Here is a 17,971-nt window from a genome sequence, read left to right as displayed (position 1 = left end):
GTTAACCTGTGCCAAATGAGTATGACTGGTCCAAATTCTAAAGTCAGGGATGCTTTGTCTTTCTGTATGGAGAAGGGATAGAAGCACGAGAACTCCCTGTTTTCCAGAGATCTCTTAAAAGACCCATGTGTATGGACATAATCACTATGTCTAGAACCAGTGCTTTTGTTATTTTCAGCAACAAATAAGGTGCTGACACTCATCGCTTGATCAAATACAAAAGCCTTTTCTATTCTTCCCCTCCTGTGAGCACCTTCCCTCTTCTGTACTCCCATTGGTATGTGAATGTGATGTTCTGATCAAATATGTATGAAGAGATGGGAATGTTAATTTATTTGAGACAAATGTCAACATCTTTATTCTGAAAAATGCTGCTAGTAAGTCAAATACCATCCACAGCATGTATTTAACCCTGTCCTTTCATTAATAACCACAGTTCTTCTATAAACTCTACCCCCTTGGCTCACGTTAAGTGGAAAGACCTCAAAGGCATAGGCAGTTTGAAAGGTAGTATTTCATGCCTAATACTTCTTTTGTTTTCCCTTTTGGTTATATTGTTTAGTTTTATGTTGCCTTTCTTTTTATCCTGTGAAATGCCCAGATCGGTAATAGTGTTGGCCACACTATTTTTTTTTTTTTTTTAAGTAGGCTCCACACCCAGTCTGGGGCTTCAACTCACAACCCTGAGATCAAGAGTCACATGTGCTACTGACTGAGCCAGCCAGGTGCCCCCACAATTGATCTTATAAATTTGCCTAAAAAATGTAGTCTGATATTGATAATTCTACTGCCTAATGAATACTGCTTGTTTAATATTTATATTATTTTTTCTCTTTCCATTTCACTTTCTTTTCCAACTTCTCCTTTCCCCCCACCTTCTTCCCTTGCATTTATTTAAAAGTACTTTTATTCAACCACTGAACTTGATTGTTGTTGAACTTGTCAGCTTGCTCTTTTATAGAAAAGAACCTCTTAATAAAAATACAGGCCAATCCATCTGAGAGTTGTTTTGATGTGCATAATGGAGTAGGCCATAGAGAGGAATTTTAATTTAAGATGAAATGAAATAGGCTTGTTAAGACTTTGGCAGTCCTGATACCTTACAGGGAAACACAAGCACATTCTAGAAGTTCTCTTAGTACTAGCCAAGCCCTTTGCTCCCTTCCTTAATTCTGTAATTCATTTGGGTATGCTAGTGAGAGGAACTCTGCCTTTTTATTCTTCTCCTCTTATTGCCCCCTCTGCCTGTCTTATAAGATTTCTTCTTGCTATTATTTTGTCTCTGAGTTCTGCAATAGGAAGAACCTTGTAGGCATTCTCAAAGGGAATACCTTTAGTTTGCTTCTCAACTGTGACTTACGCTTAGCAATCGAAGCACATCCAAGAAGGAGACTCAGTCAGTGAGCAAAATGGGGCAAAATTCAAGGAGAAAGCCAAATGATCTTCTGAAAAAGCAAATAAGAAAAAGAATGCTGGCTTTTGCAAGAGTTGTTTAGTTATCCAGAATGGCTCTTAAACTAGACTGATCTGCTTGAATTTTTGTTCCTGGGCTTTTGAAAACCCAGAGTGTTCTTGGTGTGCAAAGGTTTAAAAAAGAATGGATCTGGCATTTAGCAGGCAGGAAAGATCCTGATTCTCCACCAGTGAGCTTCCGTCTTGTGTTTCAGTCATGATATTTCTGAGTAATGGCAGGGCTGGAGAACATCAGGCATTTTCTCTATCTTGCAAGGCATTGCTCACAAAACTCTGACACTACTCAAAGCCACCCGAAGTAGCTAACACCTGCAGCCTTAGTCACCTGAAAAACTAATAGTGTAGAATCAGAATTTCTAGTCTCCAAAGGAGGGGGCTTCTTGGAGTTAGGTGGGGAGAGAAAAATCCTTTCTTTATTTTGGGAGAGAAAAGGTTTTATCCTCCATATTCTGTTTCTACTCTGCTTGGTGTGAAAGAAGGAAAGAAGAAATAGCTAGGAGTAGGTGGACAGTGGGCAACCTTGACCTCTCACCCCATCTTGGGGAAGATGGACAACCTCCCATACTTGTTTCCTAAATCTGGTGGTAGTAGAGAAACTTTTCAGATCATCTAGCAGTTCTAGCCTTTTATCAAACATAGGTCCTCCTAAAGAACTGAATTTAGAAGGAGAACAGGATTTTCTTTACTCATATACTAGAAGGAGGGACTAGAAGGAAAATCAGATTTATTTAATCTGATTCTATATTAATGTTCTAGCAGGTTCCTAATCCCTATGATGTTATGAAGTGCTCAGATTATAATAATGTGAAAGACTTTGTGATACTAGAAAAACATAATCTCAGTGGGAAAGCCAACATAGATAAAGTAGATTTGAGGATTATCTGGTTGCAACATCAGTTACTACATTTTTAAATTCAACAGACATCTACTGTGGCCCCATTTCAGGTACTGAATTGTGGCAGCAAACAGTGATCCCTGTCCTGGTGTTTATACTCTAGTTGGGAAGAGGCAGTAAGTTCATAATAAACATATCAAACTACTCATATAGTCTGTCAGATGGTGATAAATGTTAAGGCAAAAAGAAAAAGTGGAGCAGGATAAGGGGGTCAAGCAGGAGTTGGTATTCCCTTGTAGGGTCAGGATTGGGCTTTATTGAGAACTTGAGGTTTTAGCAAAGACTTGAAACAAGTGTGTGTGAATACCTGGAGAGCTGGAAGAAGAGGGTTCCAGGTAGAGAAAATAGCTAGAATAGAAGTCTGAAGAAGGACTGTGCAATGCCTTGCAAGAGAGGTCTGGATGCCTAGACGGAGTGAGAGAACCATTGGCAGGGTGGGACCCGTGGGACCGTGGCAGTCCAAATCAAGGGTGTTGGCTTTTTCTTTTTAGTGGATTGGGAAGCCATCGAGGGTTTCGGGCAGAGAATACCATCTTATGATTTAAGTTTTAAAAGGATTGTCCCGCTTCTTTGTTGAGCACGGTCTGTAGGAGGTGGGAGAGCAGTTAGCAGATTCTTACAGTGACTGGCTGAAGGATGATGGTGGCTCTGATGGAGCTGGTGAAAATCGGTGGTGTTCTAGATATATTTTGAAGGTCAGCAGTCAAGGTTGGTTGATTGGATATAGGGTTCCAGAGAAAGAGAGGAGTTGGAACTGGAGGGATTGACTTGCTTTAACAGAAATGGTAAAGGCAGAGTCCAATCTTGGAAATGTTGGCCATGTTTCTTCTTCTTTTTTTTTTTTTTTAAGATTTATTTACTTATTTATTTATTTGACAGAGAGAGAGAGAGAGAAATCACAAGTAGGCAGAGAGGCAGGCAGAGAAGGGCGGGGGGCGGGGAGCAGGCTTCCCGCTAAGCAGAAAGCCTGATGTGGGGGCTCAATCCCAGGACCCTGAGATCATGACCTGAGCCAAAGGCAGAGGCTTAACCCACTGAGCCACCCAGGCGCCCCGGCCATGTTTGTAAGATACCCAAGTGGACATGCAGGATGAGTAGTCTGATACGTAAGTTTGAAGTTTTGGAGAAAAAACTGTGAGAGGAATTGGCATATAAATAGGGTTTCAATCAGGAGATTGGATGAGATCTCTGAAGAGGTGAATGTTGATAGAAACAACCTGAGGCCCCCCAAGGATTAACCCTGGAGGACTCAGCTTTAAAAGGTCAGGAAGAAGAGGAGGAACCAGCAAAGGAGACAGAGGACTAGCAGCCAGTAAGCTAGGAGGAAGGCCAAGAGATTATGAAGCCCTGGAAACCAAGGGAAGAAAGCCTAGCTAGGATCCAAGTGGTCAGCCATGTCAAATGCTCCTCATAGGTAAGGATGAGTGCAGGAGTGCTGGCAACACTGGCTCCATCTTTGGCCCGTGCTTATGCCCAGGTGGTACCACTTGAGATAACTAGTAGAGGCTCCCTTCTGGTGCACAGGTGTTGCCACTTGAGATAACTGGTAGAGATGCTCTGGCGCACAGATGAGAGACCCACTTTAGATAATTACCCTATGACCTCACCTCCACACTCCTCACTCCACAAAAGCTGGAGATTGAGGTCTGGAGCGGGATTGAGAAGAGCTGTGGAGTGCTGGGGATCATCCATCTGCCCATTCCTCAGTAAATTGCTCTGATCAGAACTCTGGGTAAAGGGCATGGAATGCTTTGCTTTGTTTTTTGGCATTAATGTGTCTTCTCAGTCTGGAGGGTACCTTAGTGACCCTAACAGTGATTGCAGGTGGACATTGAAGTTGGCAGTATCAAGGTCACCTCTCCTTCGTTCGACAGGAGGAGTTTCAGTGAAGTTGAAAGTCTGGTTGGAGTTAGTGGAATAGAGAATGGGAGAGGAGCAATTGGAGGAAGTGAGTATAGATGATGTTTTCAAGAAATTGTGGTGGAGGAGTAAAGAAGCGGCCACTAGTATTTTCTGCCTGTCTGCCTGGCTCCACGGGGTAGCCCCTCACATTTTATGAAAGCATGGTTTATATGTATGTAACTATTCATAGCTGATTTCTGTGAGGTCAGTATGTGTCATCAGCACAGAAATTTGGAAGCAGATGAGACCATCAGTTATTTCAGTAATCTCTACCCAATAAAGGAACCTTCTTTTTAAATATTAATTCAAAACCACTTTTTTTTCATATGCCACCTAGGGATCCAGAGATGAATAAGGCACAGCCCCTGCTCTTGAGAAACATGTTTTCATGTTTCGTATAGGGCAGACTATACGCTTCCTATGTGATAAATATTAGGATAGAGGCACATGCAAACTATTGTGAAAGTACAGGGCGAAGAGAACTAACTTACCTGGGGGAAGTTCAGAAAGAGGATATACGTGAAAAGCTGACACTTGAACTAGACCTTAAAGGTGAGCATGACGTTTTCCAGGCAGAGTGCTGAGGAGCATCTCTTTATCAAATAATAATCCAACTCCCGTTTGAATGCTTATAGCAACAGAGAGCTCACTACTTAGAGTTTCATTCTATTCTAAATAGCTATAATTTTTGCGCACCTGTTTCTTCTGTTGAACCGAATAGTGATGTTTAATATTCCTACTGATTAGTTCCAGTTTTCTCCACTGGAACTAATGGGCAGAGACTTGTCTTTCTAACATAGAGGTCGTTTCTGTGTTTGAAAATAGATGTTATGTTTTCTTTTAAGGCCACTTCTTTTCTCTTTTGAATAAAGGGAACCGAATAGTCTCATGTTGGGTTCCCGAGGAAGCGGACCCTGAGACCAAGGTGAGCACACAGGAGATTATTAGGGAGTGCTCTTGAGATCATCACCGTGAAAAGGGAAGATCGGGCAGGAGCAGGTGGAGGGAGAAGTAAAGATGTGATGCGGTCTTAACGGAGGCTCCCACCAGCCCTGTTGGGAAGTTCTGAGAATGAACTGACCCTTCAGAGGTGTCTAGAGTCAGGGCAAGAGGACAAGGTCTTTATACTCCCTGACCAGCAGTCATTCAGGGCAATTTATCCTGGCAAGTGGGGGGGGGGGGGGGGCGTGACTTTGGGCAAGGCGGTTCTCTCCAGTTGATGCTATTCCCAAAGTGGTCTGACAGCTACAATCTATCGCCAGGGGCATTGGCAGCAGCTGCGGTGGTTTATCCCTTATTTCGGAAGTGGGTCTGTAGGGGATCTGGGGGATGGAGAAGAGAAATCTCACCTGCTGCTAACTCTGTTTTGGAGACCGAGAGCAGAATGAAAAAGGGCTTGTTTTTGTTTCTTATTAGCAAATAAATACCATGAACATCTAAGCGATGGGGGTTCAGCCTAATGGTTCTAGACTGATGGGGTCTACTGTGCAATTGTGTTTTCCCTGTGTTAATTATCTCTGTTTTGGTGGCCCTTTTTACATGAATGCTTTATGGATGCTCATGAGGCAAGGTGAAGAAGTACATGCATGCAATAGAGGTGCTTGGGAATCATTAGGAGATAAAAATGTGAGTGGGGGAAGCATAGTCAGCTGCCAACTGAATTATATTCCTGTCCTTCGTCCTGGAAGATGACAGTTCTTGTGATCGCAATGCAGGTTGGGTGCCTGCAAAGACCGGTGTGTGACCACCAGTCCTTTCCACTCTGTGCACATGTGAAGATTGTTCTTTGATTTGTGGCTTCAGCCATAATTTGCAGAGCCTGTCACTGCCTGCGACTTATAGTTCGCCCAAAGCTTTGTTGAAAAAGAGCTGTCCCATTCCCGGCTGCTGTATACCAGATTGATGTGTCAACTAAATTAATAACACTGGCTGGTCATTATACCGCAAAACACTTGCCCAAGCTGTAACTCTGTCTCTTGATTTCTGTTTGGCTTCATTAACCTCTTCTTGGTGCCACAGACAAAATGGGCATGTAAGGTATCCTCTATTTAATGAAGGATTGACGAGATAAAAAGTTGAAGGGGGCATTGGTGGGAGAGAGGAGTCAGAAAGGATGATGGTGGAGGATGATAGAATTAGGTGAGAGGAGGTTATGGTGGGAATGAGCTGGAGCCATATTAGTTTTTCTCTTCTTACTTTCACCTTATTTTATTGGATTTCTTCACATAGTAGCTGGCTATTTCTTTAGGAGCTCATTTAAAATTGCGAGAGAGTTTTAAGACCAAGAGAGAAGAGGGTAAGGTTGGTATATACTAGATTAGGTTTTTTTCATTAGCATGGACTCATTTACTATGGACCCTCATGGATTATCTCTCAGGGCTATCTTTCCCTGTGTATTTGAACCAGCTGTCATCTTCCAATAGATGGAGAATTGTGGGTATTCAAGAACCTCCTTGTGATAAGATATTTCCCTTATCATAGAATGGGTTGAATTCCTTTGTTCACAATTGGAATGCTATCATCCTTAGCCTGTACATTTTAAGGTATATTTGGAAGCTTTTGTCATTTTGTTATATCCACTAGGTTTTGCGAAAACCCAAGTGGAAAAAGGGAATCCTCAAGTGAAACATGGTAGTGAAACAAATAGTTTTTTCTCTAAAGCCTTTCTGGGTGGGTGGTTCTGTCACAGACCTCCCTTTCCTTCTGTGGTTCTCTGTAGACCCATGACAAGTCTTGGAATAATTAAACTTTGTTGTCCTGGAATCCCACTATAATCCTACAACCTAAGGACAAAGTCACCATTACCTGAAGAATAGTACTTGTGTTGTAGTAGGAGACCAGGGCAGATGTGTCAGGGGGCAGGGGCTGGTCACAGTTTGGAATAAGTACACATGAAGTCCGTATTTTATTCTGAGTGGATTCCCACTCCTCCCACCGTTCTTCCTGCCGTATCTGCTCTACTTCTCTGAATTCTCCCGGACTGTGTGTTTAAGCCAGAGGAGGGAGCTAGGATAAGCACCATTTTACCCCTAGCAGAAAGAATTGCCCTCAAACGACTAAGCATCTCCTGTTTCCTTCTGGATTGCCTGTGGGAAATGTGAAAAGTTCAAGCCACATGAAGCAATCATAGCTCGGCAGAGCCAAGGGGCTGGCAGCTTTCATTGCCAAATCAGGGTCTGTGGATTGCAGCTGGATCTTTCCCAACCTGTATTTTTTTCAATCGTGGGTGCCCCCCAAACACTCAGCAATTTCTCAGTTGTACAAGAATATGTTCCTGAACGAAGAAATCGCTGTATAATTTTGTTTAAAAGCCTGGTCTCTTGTGACTGTACTGTGAAGCTCTAGTCTGGGGGGACTAGAACTGCCCCTTTTAGACACAATTTTGTTCTCCTGGATTGTTATAAAATGGGGATGAACCATCAGATGAAAGATAGGGGCACTGACAAGAAGAGAGATGCCATTACCCAGGAGGAAGTCGGGGGAAATGGATTGAGAAAGAAGGCCAAGGCCAAGAGGGTCTTCATCTGTGGTTGCAGATGCTTCTAGCTGGAAGGCAGAGCTAAAATGCAGGGCTTGACATCTCAGAACAGCAGGTGAAATACGGCTTAAAATGGGAGAAATTTAAAATGGCTTCTCCCTCAAAAGGAGGGAGAAAACCTACACATACTCAGGGTTGACAGAAGGCTATGTGTGTAATACACAGGTCAGACCGAGACCCGTGGCGTTACACAGGTAGGAGGAAGAATAATCATCTGTGTGCGGCTCTAAACTCTTATTATACACAAGCTTGAATCCAAGTCCTTTTCACCTGTAGCTTAGGTACACAGTCTGCACCTTCCTCTAACTTGTGTATCTCCTTATCACGGTGGAAGATGAAAAACTCAATGTGCTATTAATCCAACAGTTATTTCTTTATAGAAAATACACTGGCCAAACCTTCTTCTCCCTGATATCCATACCAGAGGACCGCCCACCTACCAGGCCAGGGTGCTTACACCACCTCCGTCTGTAGGTTTCAGGGTAGATGGATGGCCTTCCCATTTATTCACTCTGAGTGATACACTCCCATGGTTGTGATCAGTTCAGAAGGTTCAGAAAATGAAAAGCGTGTGTAACCCTAGAGCTCATTTGACAGTGAAACCTGACCCGAACTGATGTGAGGCCATTTAGAGTCTTTATCCCCCTTAATGCAACTCTTTACATGTCTTGCAATAGAAATATTAATATATTTGATTGTAGGAAGCTCCCCTGTGCTCCAGGGATTTCAGACAACACGGATGTAGACCTGTGTTGATTCTCCCCCTAGAGTCTAGGAGGTGGTTTTAGGAAGAAAGGTATTAGAAATGTTTGCAATTCAAACATCGCACTTTAAAAGGCGTGTGAAAAAGTAAATAATGAACACAAACCTTTGTACGCAGTTGATTCAGACTCTCCCTTACCATCTTTGTTTTTTTGTGTGTGTTTTTTTTTTTTTTACCTTTTTACTATTCTAGGATGAATCCTCCATGTTCTTCCAGTTTGGCCCATCAATTGAACAGCAAGCTTCTGTAATGCTCAACATCATGGAAGAGTACGACTGGTACATCTTTTCTATTGTCACCACCTACTTCCCCGGCTACCAGGACTTTGTAAACAAGATTCGCAGCACCATCGAGAACAGCTTCGTGGGCTGGGAGTTAGAGGAGGTCCTCCTGCTGGACATGTCCCTGGATGATGGCGATTCCAAGATCCAGAACCAGCTCAAGAAACTTCAAAGCCCCATCATTCTTCTTTATTGCACTAAGGAAGAAGCCACCTACATCTTTGAAGTTGCTAACTCCGTAGGGCTGACTGGCTACGGCTACACATGGATTGTGCCTAGTCTGGTGGCAGGGGACACGGACACAGTGCCCTCAGAGTTCCCCACCGGGCTGATCTCTGTGTCCTATGATGAATGGGACTATGGCCTCCCTGCCAGAGTGAGGGATGGAATTGCCATAATCACCACCGCTGCTTCCGACATGCTGTCCGAACACAGCTTCATCCCCGAGCCCAAGAGCAGTTGTTACAACACCCACGAGAAGAGAATCTACCAGTCCAACATGCTGAATAGGTGAGCGAGGGACCCAGGGTGTCCTGATGGCAGAGGGTCGGGGGAGGGCCTTCAGGACTGGGGGTGGAGATTCGGAAGCGCTGTGAAGAGCAGTTCAAGATGTCAGAGGGTGAAGCCGGCCACTGAGATGGCAGTTCTTGGTGATGGTGGGAGTGCTTCAGGTTCAAAGCTTGCTGTGCTGGGTTCCCGTTCTGAGAAATACTCAACAGCACCCGCTTATTGATCGTTTCCTCCGCACGAGGTGTTACTCAAGGGTTTTGCAGGTTTGACCTCATTTAACCCTCAAAGCAACATTCTGTTAGGGGTTTAAGAGTTGTTTCCACTTTATGATCCAAGAGAATAAGGGTCGTGGATGTGAACGGTCCATAGTCAGTCTCCAAGGAAGAGGCTCAGTTTCACATACTTGACCGCCACGGAAGACACAATGGACATTGACATGAGGGAGGACCTGCTGGTCCCTTTACTTAGGACCGCTGCTGTACTGGGAGGGAATGGACAATAGGTTACGTGGGTCTGGAGGCACATGAAGAGGATCCTTCCCTTGGTTTTTGTCTCCTTCGCTTCCTTCTGCCTTTTTTTTTTTTTTTAAGATTTTATTTATTTATTTGACAGACAGAAATCACAGGTAGGCAGAGAGGCAGGCAGAGAAAGGGAAGCAGGCTCCCAGCCGAGCAGAGAGCCCGATGCGGGCCTCGATCCCAGAACCCTGAGATCATGACCCGAGCCGAAGGCTTTAACCCACTGAGCCACCCAGGTGCCCCTTCCTTCTGCCTTTTAAGTGTAAGTGTGAGAGTGCCGCCATGGAAGCAGCTTCTGTGGTTGCTCTGAGTCTGATTTCTCAGTAGGAAGGGGACATGGGTGGAGTTCTGCTCCCCTGACCTCACCTCCGAATCCAGCCATGACTCCCAAGTATCCTCTTGCGGGTGTTATGTGACTGTGTAGGACAGAAGATTCTCTATGAGGCTTCTGTGGTTCTGTGATTTGTAGAAAACCACCACACGCGAACACTGTAAAAACTCAGATAATGCAGAAGACTGCAAAGGAGGAGGAGAAGGGGAAAATGGCCTTAAAGCCAGTGAACCATAGATAGTCATTGTGGAAATAATTAGAGAACATCTTTCCAGCTATTCTCTGATGCATGTGTACCTATATGCATATATCTATAATTTTACATAAATGGAAACATGACTATAATAACCTGACTTTCTTTGACTCTACAATATGTTTTGGGCCTCCATTTTAAATTCTTTCTGAATTATATCTGACAAATAGAAAACTGCACAGAAAGCACATTACTCTGGTACCATCCAGCTTAAATAAAATATCAGAGCGTAGTCTGGGGAGGTTGAAATACAATTAGTGGAGGCTGAAGGTGTACCTACTTATACTTGTTTAACCTCTGGGAGGGAGTTGGACTAAAGCCTCTCAGCAACTCTTAATTCAGAGTTGCAACTAAAGCTTCCTTTTTTTTTAAGGTTTATTTTAGAGAGAATGAGTGAGCCTGAGTGTGAGTGGGGGAGGGGCAGAGGGAGAGGGAGACTCTAAACAGACCCCCTGCCCAGCTCAGAGCCAGACAAGGGCCTTGATCCCAGGACCCTGAGATCCTGACCAGCGCCAAAACCAAGAGTCGGACACCACCCATGCGCCCCCCAGAGCTCCTTTTAATGTAGCTCTCTCTGTGATCCAATCCTAATATTATCCCATCTTGAACTCTGCTTTTTGCCATGCCAGTTATTACTACATTCTTGGTTTCTTTCTCCTTCTCTAGTCATTCTGTCTCAAAGTCCTTGGCATGTTCTTCTTCCTTTAGATCTCTCTTAAATATTGGCATAAAACTCAGGGTTTTGTCCTAGACCCCTCCATTGCCAGAGCTATAACTGATGTTTGTGAATTGACTTCTCCCTTGAGCCCCAGTCTGTATCACCAACTATGAGGAGATAGGCTCCTCTGGATGCCACAGGGCCTTAGAACACACCATATCCGAAGCTGAACTGCTTTCTCTCCCATTCCCCTCCCTCTTCCAGGCAGATCTATACTACCAGTAAAGGCTACATCCTATTACCCAGTGGCCTCAGGTAAAATTGCCCAGGTATCCTTGCTTTCACTGCCCCCCACCCCGTATCTCCTAGCAGACCATCTCCTGCTGCCGTTTCCTATGGATTCTGGAGTGCTCTCACCGGCTACATTTCCACACCGTGTCCCTGGTCGGCTCTTCTTACCTGTGTTGCTGCAGGGCCTTGTAAATATCTTATGGCTCCCCGTCCTGCTTCCTTCCAATCTACATCGCAGTCAGAGGGATCAAAAATGAAAATGTGATTTCATCACTCTCCTGCTTAATGCCTTTCAGTGGCTTTTCGTTGGTTCTGTAATGAAGAAGTCCCATCTCCTTGATGTGGTTTATAAAGTCCTCCACTGCATAGGTCAGCCTGTCTTTCCAACTGTCCTGCTGCAATCTCCCTCGGACACTGTATCCTTGCAATACTGAACCTGCTTTAGTTCTTTGAAAATACCATGTTCTTTCTCGCTTCTAGCTCTTTTCTCTGCCTTGAATATATTCCCCAGGAACCCCTTCCTACCAGTAGGTAAATGCTGATGCTCCTTCACCTGCCTCCTTTCCATTCTTCAGGCTTCGGTCCCAGCCTCACTTACACTGAGGAAGCTGTTCCAGACCCTGGACTAACAGGACTCTGTTATGTGCTTTTGCCGCATCTTCTGCTTTCCTAGTAAAGCCACTTTTGAGGTGGTTGTCATTCTGTGCTGTGTTATGGCTTGTCCCTGTAAGCTCTGGGGAAACAGTGACCTCTCTGTCCTACTTATTTCCATGTCCCACCCCCCCTCTAGTGCCCCATGTGACAAAAGGAAGAAAGACACCTGGAGTGATTGAATGACCTCCTCCAAGATGCTGAGCTGCCCAGTGCATTTACCTCCCCTGCAGGGTCTTTCTTGTTTTGCTGCTCTTTGCAAGATAGTAGAGATTTCCTTGGAAAAACTTACTGTTTATTTGATTCTGTACATTCAGGTTTTCTCCCATGGTCTTTAGTGTTAAATTAAAATCTGATGCCGATCACTCTGCCAAATAGTAGTTCATTAAAACCAATACTAACAGTGAAGACTCTCTAGACCAAAATGTCTGCCAGACGATGCGAGGAAATGAAATGAGTGTTAACTTCAAGTCCATCAGTTTTGGTCCAGCAATACCTGCCTTTATCCTAAAACTTTGTCCAGGTAAACTGTCAACCTGTAGATATTCTCATTTGCCATTTGGCTTACTTTCTGTTAGAATGCAAGTGTTCTCTCTGAAGCCTGGTCTCTGGCCACTCTACCTTTAAAATCGCAGTTGGTTCTAACTTTTGTGACCCTGTCTCGTGGTCACCCAGAAAGGGAGCCCTCCTCAGACATTGTCATCAAGATGGCCACAAGTACCCACCGCCATCTTTGCCAGCGCAGCAGTCCTAAAAAGAGCAGGGATTACCCAGTCCACATGATTCATAAATTCCTTGAGTAGCAGGGTAGAGCTGAGAGTCCACTTTGATTTCCCACATGGACTGCATAAGAAGTGTCTTCAGATGCGTCAAAACACTTTCCATGAAGGGCTTTCCTCTTTCCTTTTTCTGCCCCAGTTCCCTGATATTATTTTGTTGGCGGGGGCGGGGGGGGGGGGCTTCTGTGTCTAACTGTCTCGAGACTTCTCCTCTCGGCCCTGTCTGCTGTCTCCATAACTTATCCCTCACGCACCCCCATCTCCTCCTTCCCTCCTCTCAAGTGCGGCTCCTCAGGGCTCTTGAATCCAATCTCTAGCCTCTCTTGAGAATATTTTAATATCCTTTTCTATCAAGGCCCAGAAAGGATTGGGGTTGACTAACAGGGACTGTAAGGAGCTAGCCTCAAAGTCTGAGCTATTACCGCGTGGCACAGCACGCGGAATCATCAGTGGAATTCAATTAGGCACACTCAGTCCCAGCTCCTCTTACTTATTGTGGTCTGAAAGCAGCCTCCCCCCCAACCTTCCTCCCCCTTCAAGAGCTCTGGTCTCACTAGGGTCACTCTTTTAAATAACAAACCAAGCAGTCACACCATTTAGCCACAGCAGGAGATCTTTGCAAATAAAATTGTTGCAAATGGTTGGTTGTTTTATGAGGATGACTTTTTCTTTGGCTTGCTGCTCTTTGCAACAGCAGCGGGAAGAATCCTCCTTAGGGGGTATCTGGGACTGACCCAGCCCTGGGTGACACCAGAAATATAGAGTCAGGAAGTGGTTTCTCCTCTCCCCTTCTGAAAAACCAAGAACGGCCCAGTCCTTTCTGGAAGCTTTGTAAGGGGGAGGTAAAGCTCCCATTTCTACCTGGCCAAACTGTGCCTTTCTTTCTGGGTAAGGAAGCTTCCTAAATCTAGACTTAGGGAACAGGGATTGGTGACTCCCTGTTATTGCTGAATCCCAAAGAGAGACACACATTTGAAGTGATTCACCTGTTAGTTACCAAAGGAAGGGTGTTTGTTTCTTTTAATGACACATAGGCATTCTCAAAGAGGATCCTTGAAATAAACATTATTTATCAAGGTATCAGTCCACATTCCCTACTGATAACTTCTTAGCTCCTTGAAGCTTGGCCAGCCAGATATGGTTTTGGTGACTATTTCCAGATAGGCTCTAGGTTGCTGGACAAGGCTGGCAAGGTTTCAAGAAAAATATAGAAATCCAGTTAAATTGGAATTTTAGGGCAACAATAGCTAATTCTGTTAGCACAAATCTGTCCCCAATATTGCATAGGGACATACTGATACTAAAAGATAACTTGTTTACCTGAAATTCAGATTTAACAGGGCTCCCGTTTTGTTTTGTTTATGTTAAATGTGACAACCCTATTTTGTATACTAATAAGGATTAATTTTCTGTTGGAACTTTGTAGCATTCATTTATGCCTTATTAGTAAATGTGGTCCCATGCCCCATACTGTTGCCCAAGACGTGCTGAGATAGAGTTGTTTTCCAACTGGGAACTTTATTTGATTGAAGGAGTTGAATAATTTCTTCTGTCATGTGTTCTCTAAGTGAAGGATCTTCTTAGTTCCTGAGAAAAATCCTAATGTTTTGATACCAGACGATCTGAAAGTGTTTAGAAAGTGATTAGGCCCATCATCTAAACCTGTCTTTATTCCCCTGAGCTAGGGAACAACTGTTAGCTATTAGTAGGCACGTGTCTATATTTTTCCTTTATCGCTTCCTCGGGGGAGAAGCTAATAGTTATTTTCCTTTTCTATGTGCGCTCCAGTACTCTGCTGGTCTATTTCTGTCGCTCAGGTGATGGCACACTGGCCATTGACCTCCAGGCTCACTGTCTGCCCTGAGCACCCGCCCAGTGCTCCCAACTTTTAGAAAAAAGCAGGTGCTCTTTGAGATGGCTGGATCTCAACAGCACAAACCTCTTTCAGATCTTGCCGAATTATTCCCCCTGGCGTGTTCCAGTGTTCCCGCTCAACATGTGTTTTGTAGCCATAAGTTTGCTATCTAAAAGGCCAGAATCCTCCTCCTGGCCCAGTGTTTGAGAGCCGAGGACAGTTGGTGTGAAGAGCTGTTAAGCTTTTCCTAGAAGAACTGTGATGAACTCCATTCTCCTCTAACCTTGAGGCAGGCTCCCTAACCTCAGACCCATTGTAGTAGCTGGATTGTTCCCAGGGGATGTCCACTTGACTCTCTTGGCCGAAAAGTGCTGAGAGGTTAAGAAATAAATGAGGATTTGAGTCCATTCATTTTCAGACCCCACGGACAAGATCTGCTTGGTCATTACCCATCTTTTCGTTAGTAAATGTTCACAGAGGGCCATGCATAGGCAGATTTCTGGGAAGGCAAATACGTATTGCAGGTTCACTTAATGTAATCTACCTGTGATTAGCGAAAAGGTTCTGTGAAGGCATAGTTATCAATGGATTAGTGAGCTTGGTGGCCCTTCAACTGATTAAAGAAATCCTCTGGAGTCTAAGGAAAGCTACATTTTCATATGAAATCCCTAGTACAGCAGGACACACCTGTGTGTGTAGAGAGAGATGTTATCTGCTCAGTGGTGTAGGAGATACAAATTGGGGGAACAAATAACTCGGGAATTTCATAACCGTCCTGAAAGACCTGTTCAGCGCTTTCATTGTCTTTGGAAAAATGACTCCATTGAGGGTTACTCAGATTCTTGTGTTTTCTTCTCATCTTCCGCATTCTCCTACCAGATGTGTGGTCATTTCAGCAAGTGATCTTAGCTTCCTTCCCTTCAATTCAATTCTGGGAAGAGCATTCATGAATGTTTAGCACCGAGACGCCTCCATGATTCTTTCCACAATAACTACCTAATTCTCTGGCTGACTTGTAAAATTTAAAATGCACCTGTGACATCGTTGGTGTTTCTTTCCTGTTTCTTCTTTTCCATTTTCCTCCTCCTCCTCTTCCTCCCTGCTCTTCTACTTCTTCTTCTTCCTTGTTAAAAAACAAACACAGAGCTATTTTCAGTTGGAGGAAAGGGCAGGAGATAAAGAAGGAGTGAACGGGAAAAGACTTCCATCTCACGGGGGGACAAGTTTGAGGTGGGAGGCGATGCGCACATTGTGCTGGGAGCGAAGACACGAGTGGTCCGTTGTCGGTGGGAAGGAACAGAATGGTCTCGAAGAGGATGGAAGCGAGAGCAGAGTATGGCAGTGGCTGCCAGTGGAGAACAGCAGATTCTGCCTCAGGAAGGACATGGGCCTTGGTGGCAATGGTGAGGGTTAAGAAGAGAGTCATAAGGTCTGTGCTGAGAAGCAGCCAGCCTGTGGAGGTTGGGAAGTCCATCGTTGGTTGTCTTTCTGACTCCATATGGCACACCAGGCATCATGCAGTCACCGAAGATGATCCTTGCAAAAATCCTGACCCACGCACAGATCTCTGGGAGGCGTTCTTGATCGCTCTCGTAGCAGGACAACTTGGATGCCCCCCTCCCAAGAACTCATTACCCCCATCTCTTGCTTCATTGCTCTTGGTAGCCCTCACCTGACCTACCATGTGCATTTTATTCTTAAGTATTTTTGTTGTCTTCCTCCTCTTAGTTGAATTCAGACTTCACGAGAACAGGATTTTTTTTTTTTAACCTCTGTGATACCAGCACAGTGCCTGATGGTACTTGATAAATATTTGGCAGATAAAAGCATGAATGAAGGTGGGAATCAATGCCCCATTTTGTTTTTAAGAGACTTGAGGTACAGGGCCACCCAGCTTAGGCGGTGCCTCAGGCATCTGGTTTCAGCCCCTCACTCGGCTGTGCATTAGCCAAACTTAAAGGATACCCCCATCCCTGAAAATCAAAAATCAGAAGAGTCCTTGACTGAGGGTCTAATCCAACCCTTTCAATACATGTATTCTCAGGGAATAGACGGTGAGAGGATGAGTGATGGTACAAATGTGGGGTCGGAGTCTCAGGGTGGTTACTGAGCTGTTAGACGTGGGTAGGGGGGTTGTGGGCATCGCCCAGGTGTCCTGATGGCAGGAGTGGCACTCTTCAGAGAGCGTGCACACTGCTTGACCGTGTCCTCAGCAGGGCTGGCCGGCAGCTGGGTCTGACCTGTTAACCTTTGCCCTGGGCTGATCATAGCCCCATGATTCTTGCTCCCTTGGTTCTTACCCAGACAAGGGTGCAAATTCACAGTTAATGGGAATTGAAGCTGGCGTTATTTAGGGATTGAGTGGGAGTCCTGCCTCCATCTGCTCTCTTCCCACCAGAGAATAAAGGCTGGCTGGGTGGAGGTAAGGTTGGAGGCGAGTTGCCAGAAAGCTTGAGCGCTGTCACTTATGGTTACAGACATGGGCTAGAAGCCTGAGTGAAGGCTGGACTGCAGCCGGCCGAGGTCAGCCTCCTGTGAGCATCTGGAGAGCAGAGAGAGTTCCATGGCTTTTGCCTCTATGTATGACCTCACCCATCTCAAACACATAACGGGTTGAGGCTTTCTCTTGCCTCTCTCCAGCGGAGCTGTTAGGAATACATAGGCGACTCTCTCCTGGAAAGAGTTCTCCGGGGCCCGATGTGGCTGATGAGGATTTGGGAGGAGCAGGCTGGTCAGAGTGACTGCCGGTCAGCAGACGGCGGGGTCTGAGCCTGCCCTGCAGACAGGGCTGGGGGGAGAAGCCCGGAGCCGGCTGGCAGTGGGCGCTGGGTGCAAAGGGACCTTCCCTCCACTCTCTCAGGGTTTTGTCGGTGGCTCCTTCTCTTCCGGGAGGGCCTGGCGGGGTTAGCCTGCCCAGACTGGCACCAGTCCCCAAGCTGGGCCGGCTGGTCACACATGAAGGAGCTGCTGCTGACAGATTAGAGCTCCCCGCTACTGAAATCTGTTCCCCCTTGTCCGGCTTCCAGCAGCAGCAGCCGGCCGGGGGCTGCCTGCTGCCTCTCTCACTGCCTGGGCTTTTCTCTCTTCCTCATTCATCACTGCTTTGCTCCACCCCACCACCTTTCTTTCCTCGTTTCCATCTCTTTCTTGCTGGGATTGTTCTGTTCATTGATCTTTGGCTGTCTCTCTCTTCTCACCTGCTTTCATTTAAAAGCCTTCATGTCTTTCCTGCCTTTTGCTTCCGGTGTTCCCAGATGACCATATGTAGAATTC

The 17,971-nt window shown here is 45.3% G+C and overlaps 1 protein-coding gene across 1 annotated transcript in view; it reads left to right on the top strand.

Moving 5' to 3' along the window:
* Positions 1-17,971, top strand: part of GRIN2B (glutamate ionotropic receptor NMDA type subunit 2B) — a gene marked incomplete at both ends in the record, with an annotated part of 280,489 nt that overhangs the window by 94,638 nt on the left and 167,880 nt on the right. The window contains one exon of the mRNA XM_080811797.1: positions 8,764-9,362. Coding sequence (XP_080667923.1) covers positions 8,764-9,362 — 599 coding nt within the window. The remainder of the gene's footprint in view (positions 1-8,763; positions 9,363-17,971) is intronic.

Source organism: Martes martes (assembly GCF_963455335.1).
Source record: "Martes martes genome assembly, chromosome: 8".
NCBI lineage: Eukaryota > Metazoa > Chordata > Mammalia > Carnivora > Mustelidae > Martes > Martes martes.
The sequence above is the reverse complement of the archived record's forward strand: the minus strand, read 5'-3'. Positions and strand labels throughout refer to the sequence as shown.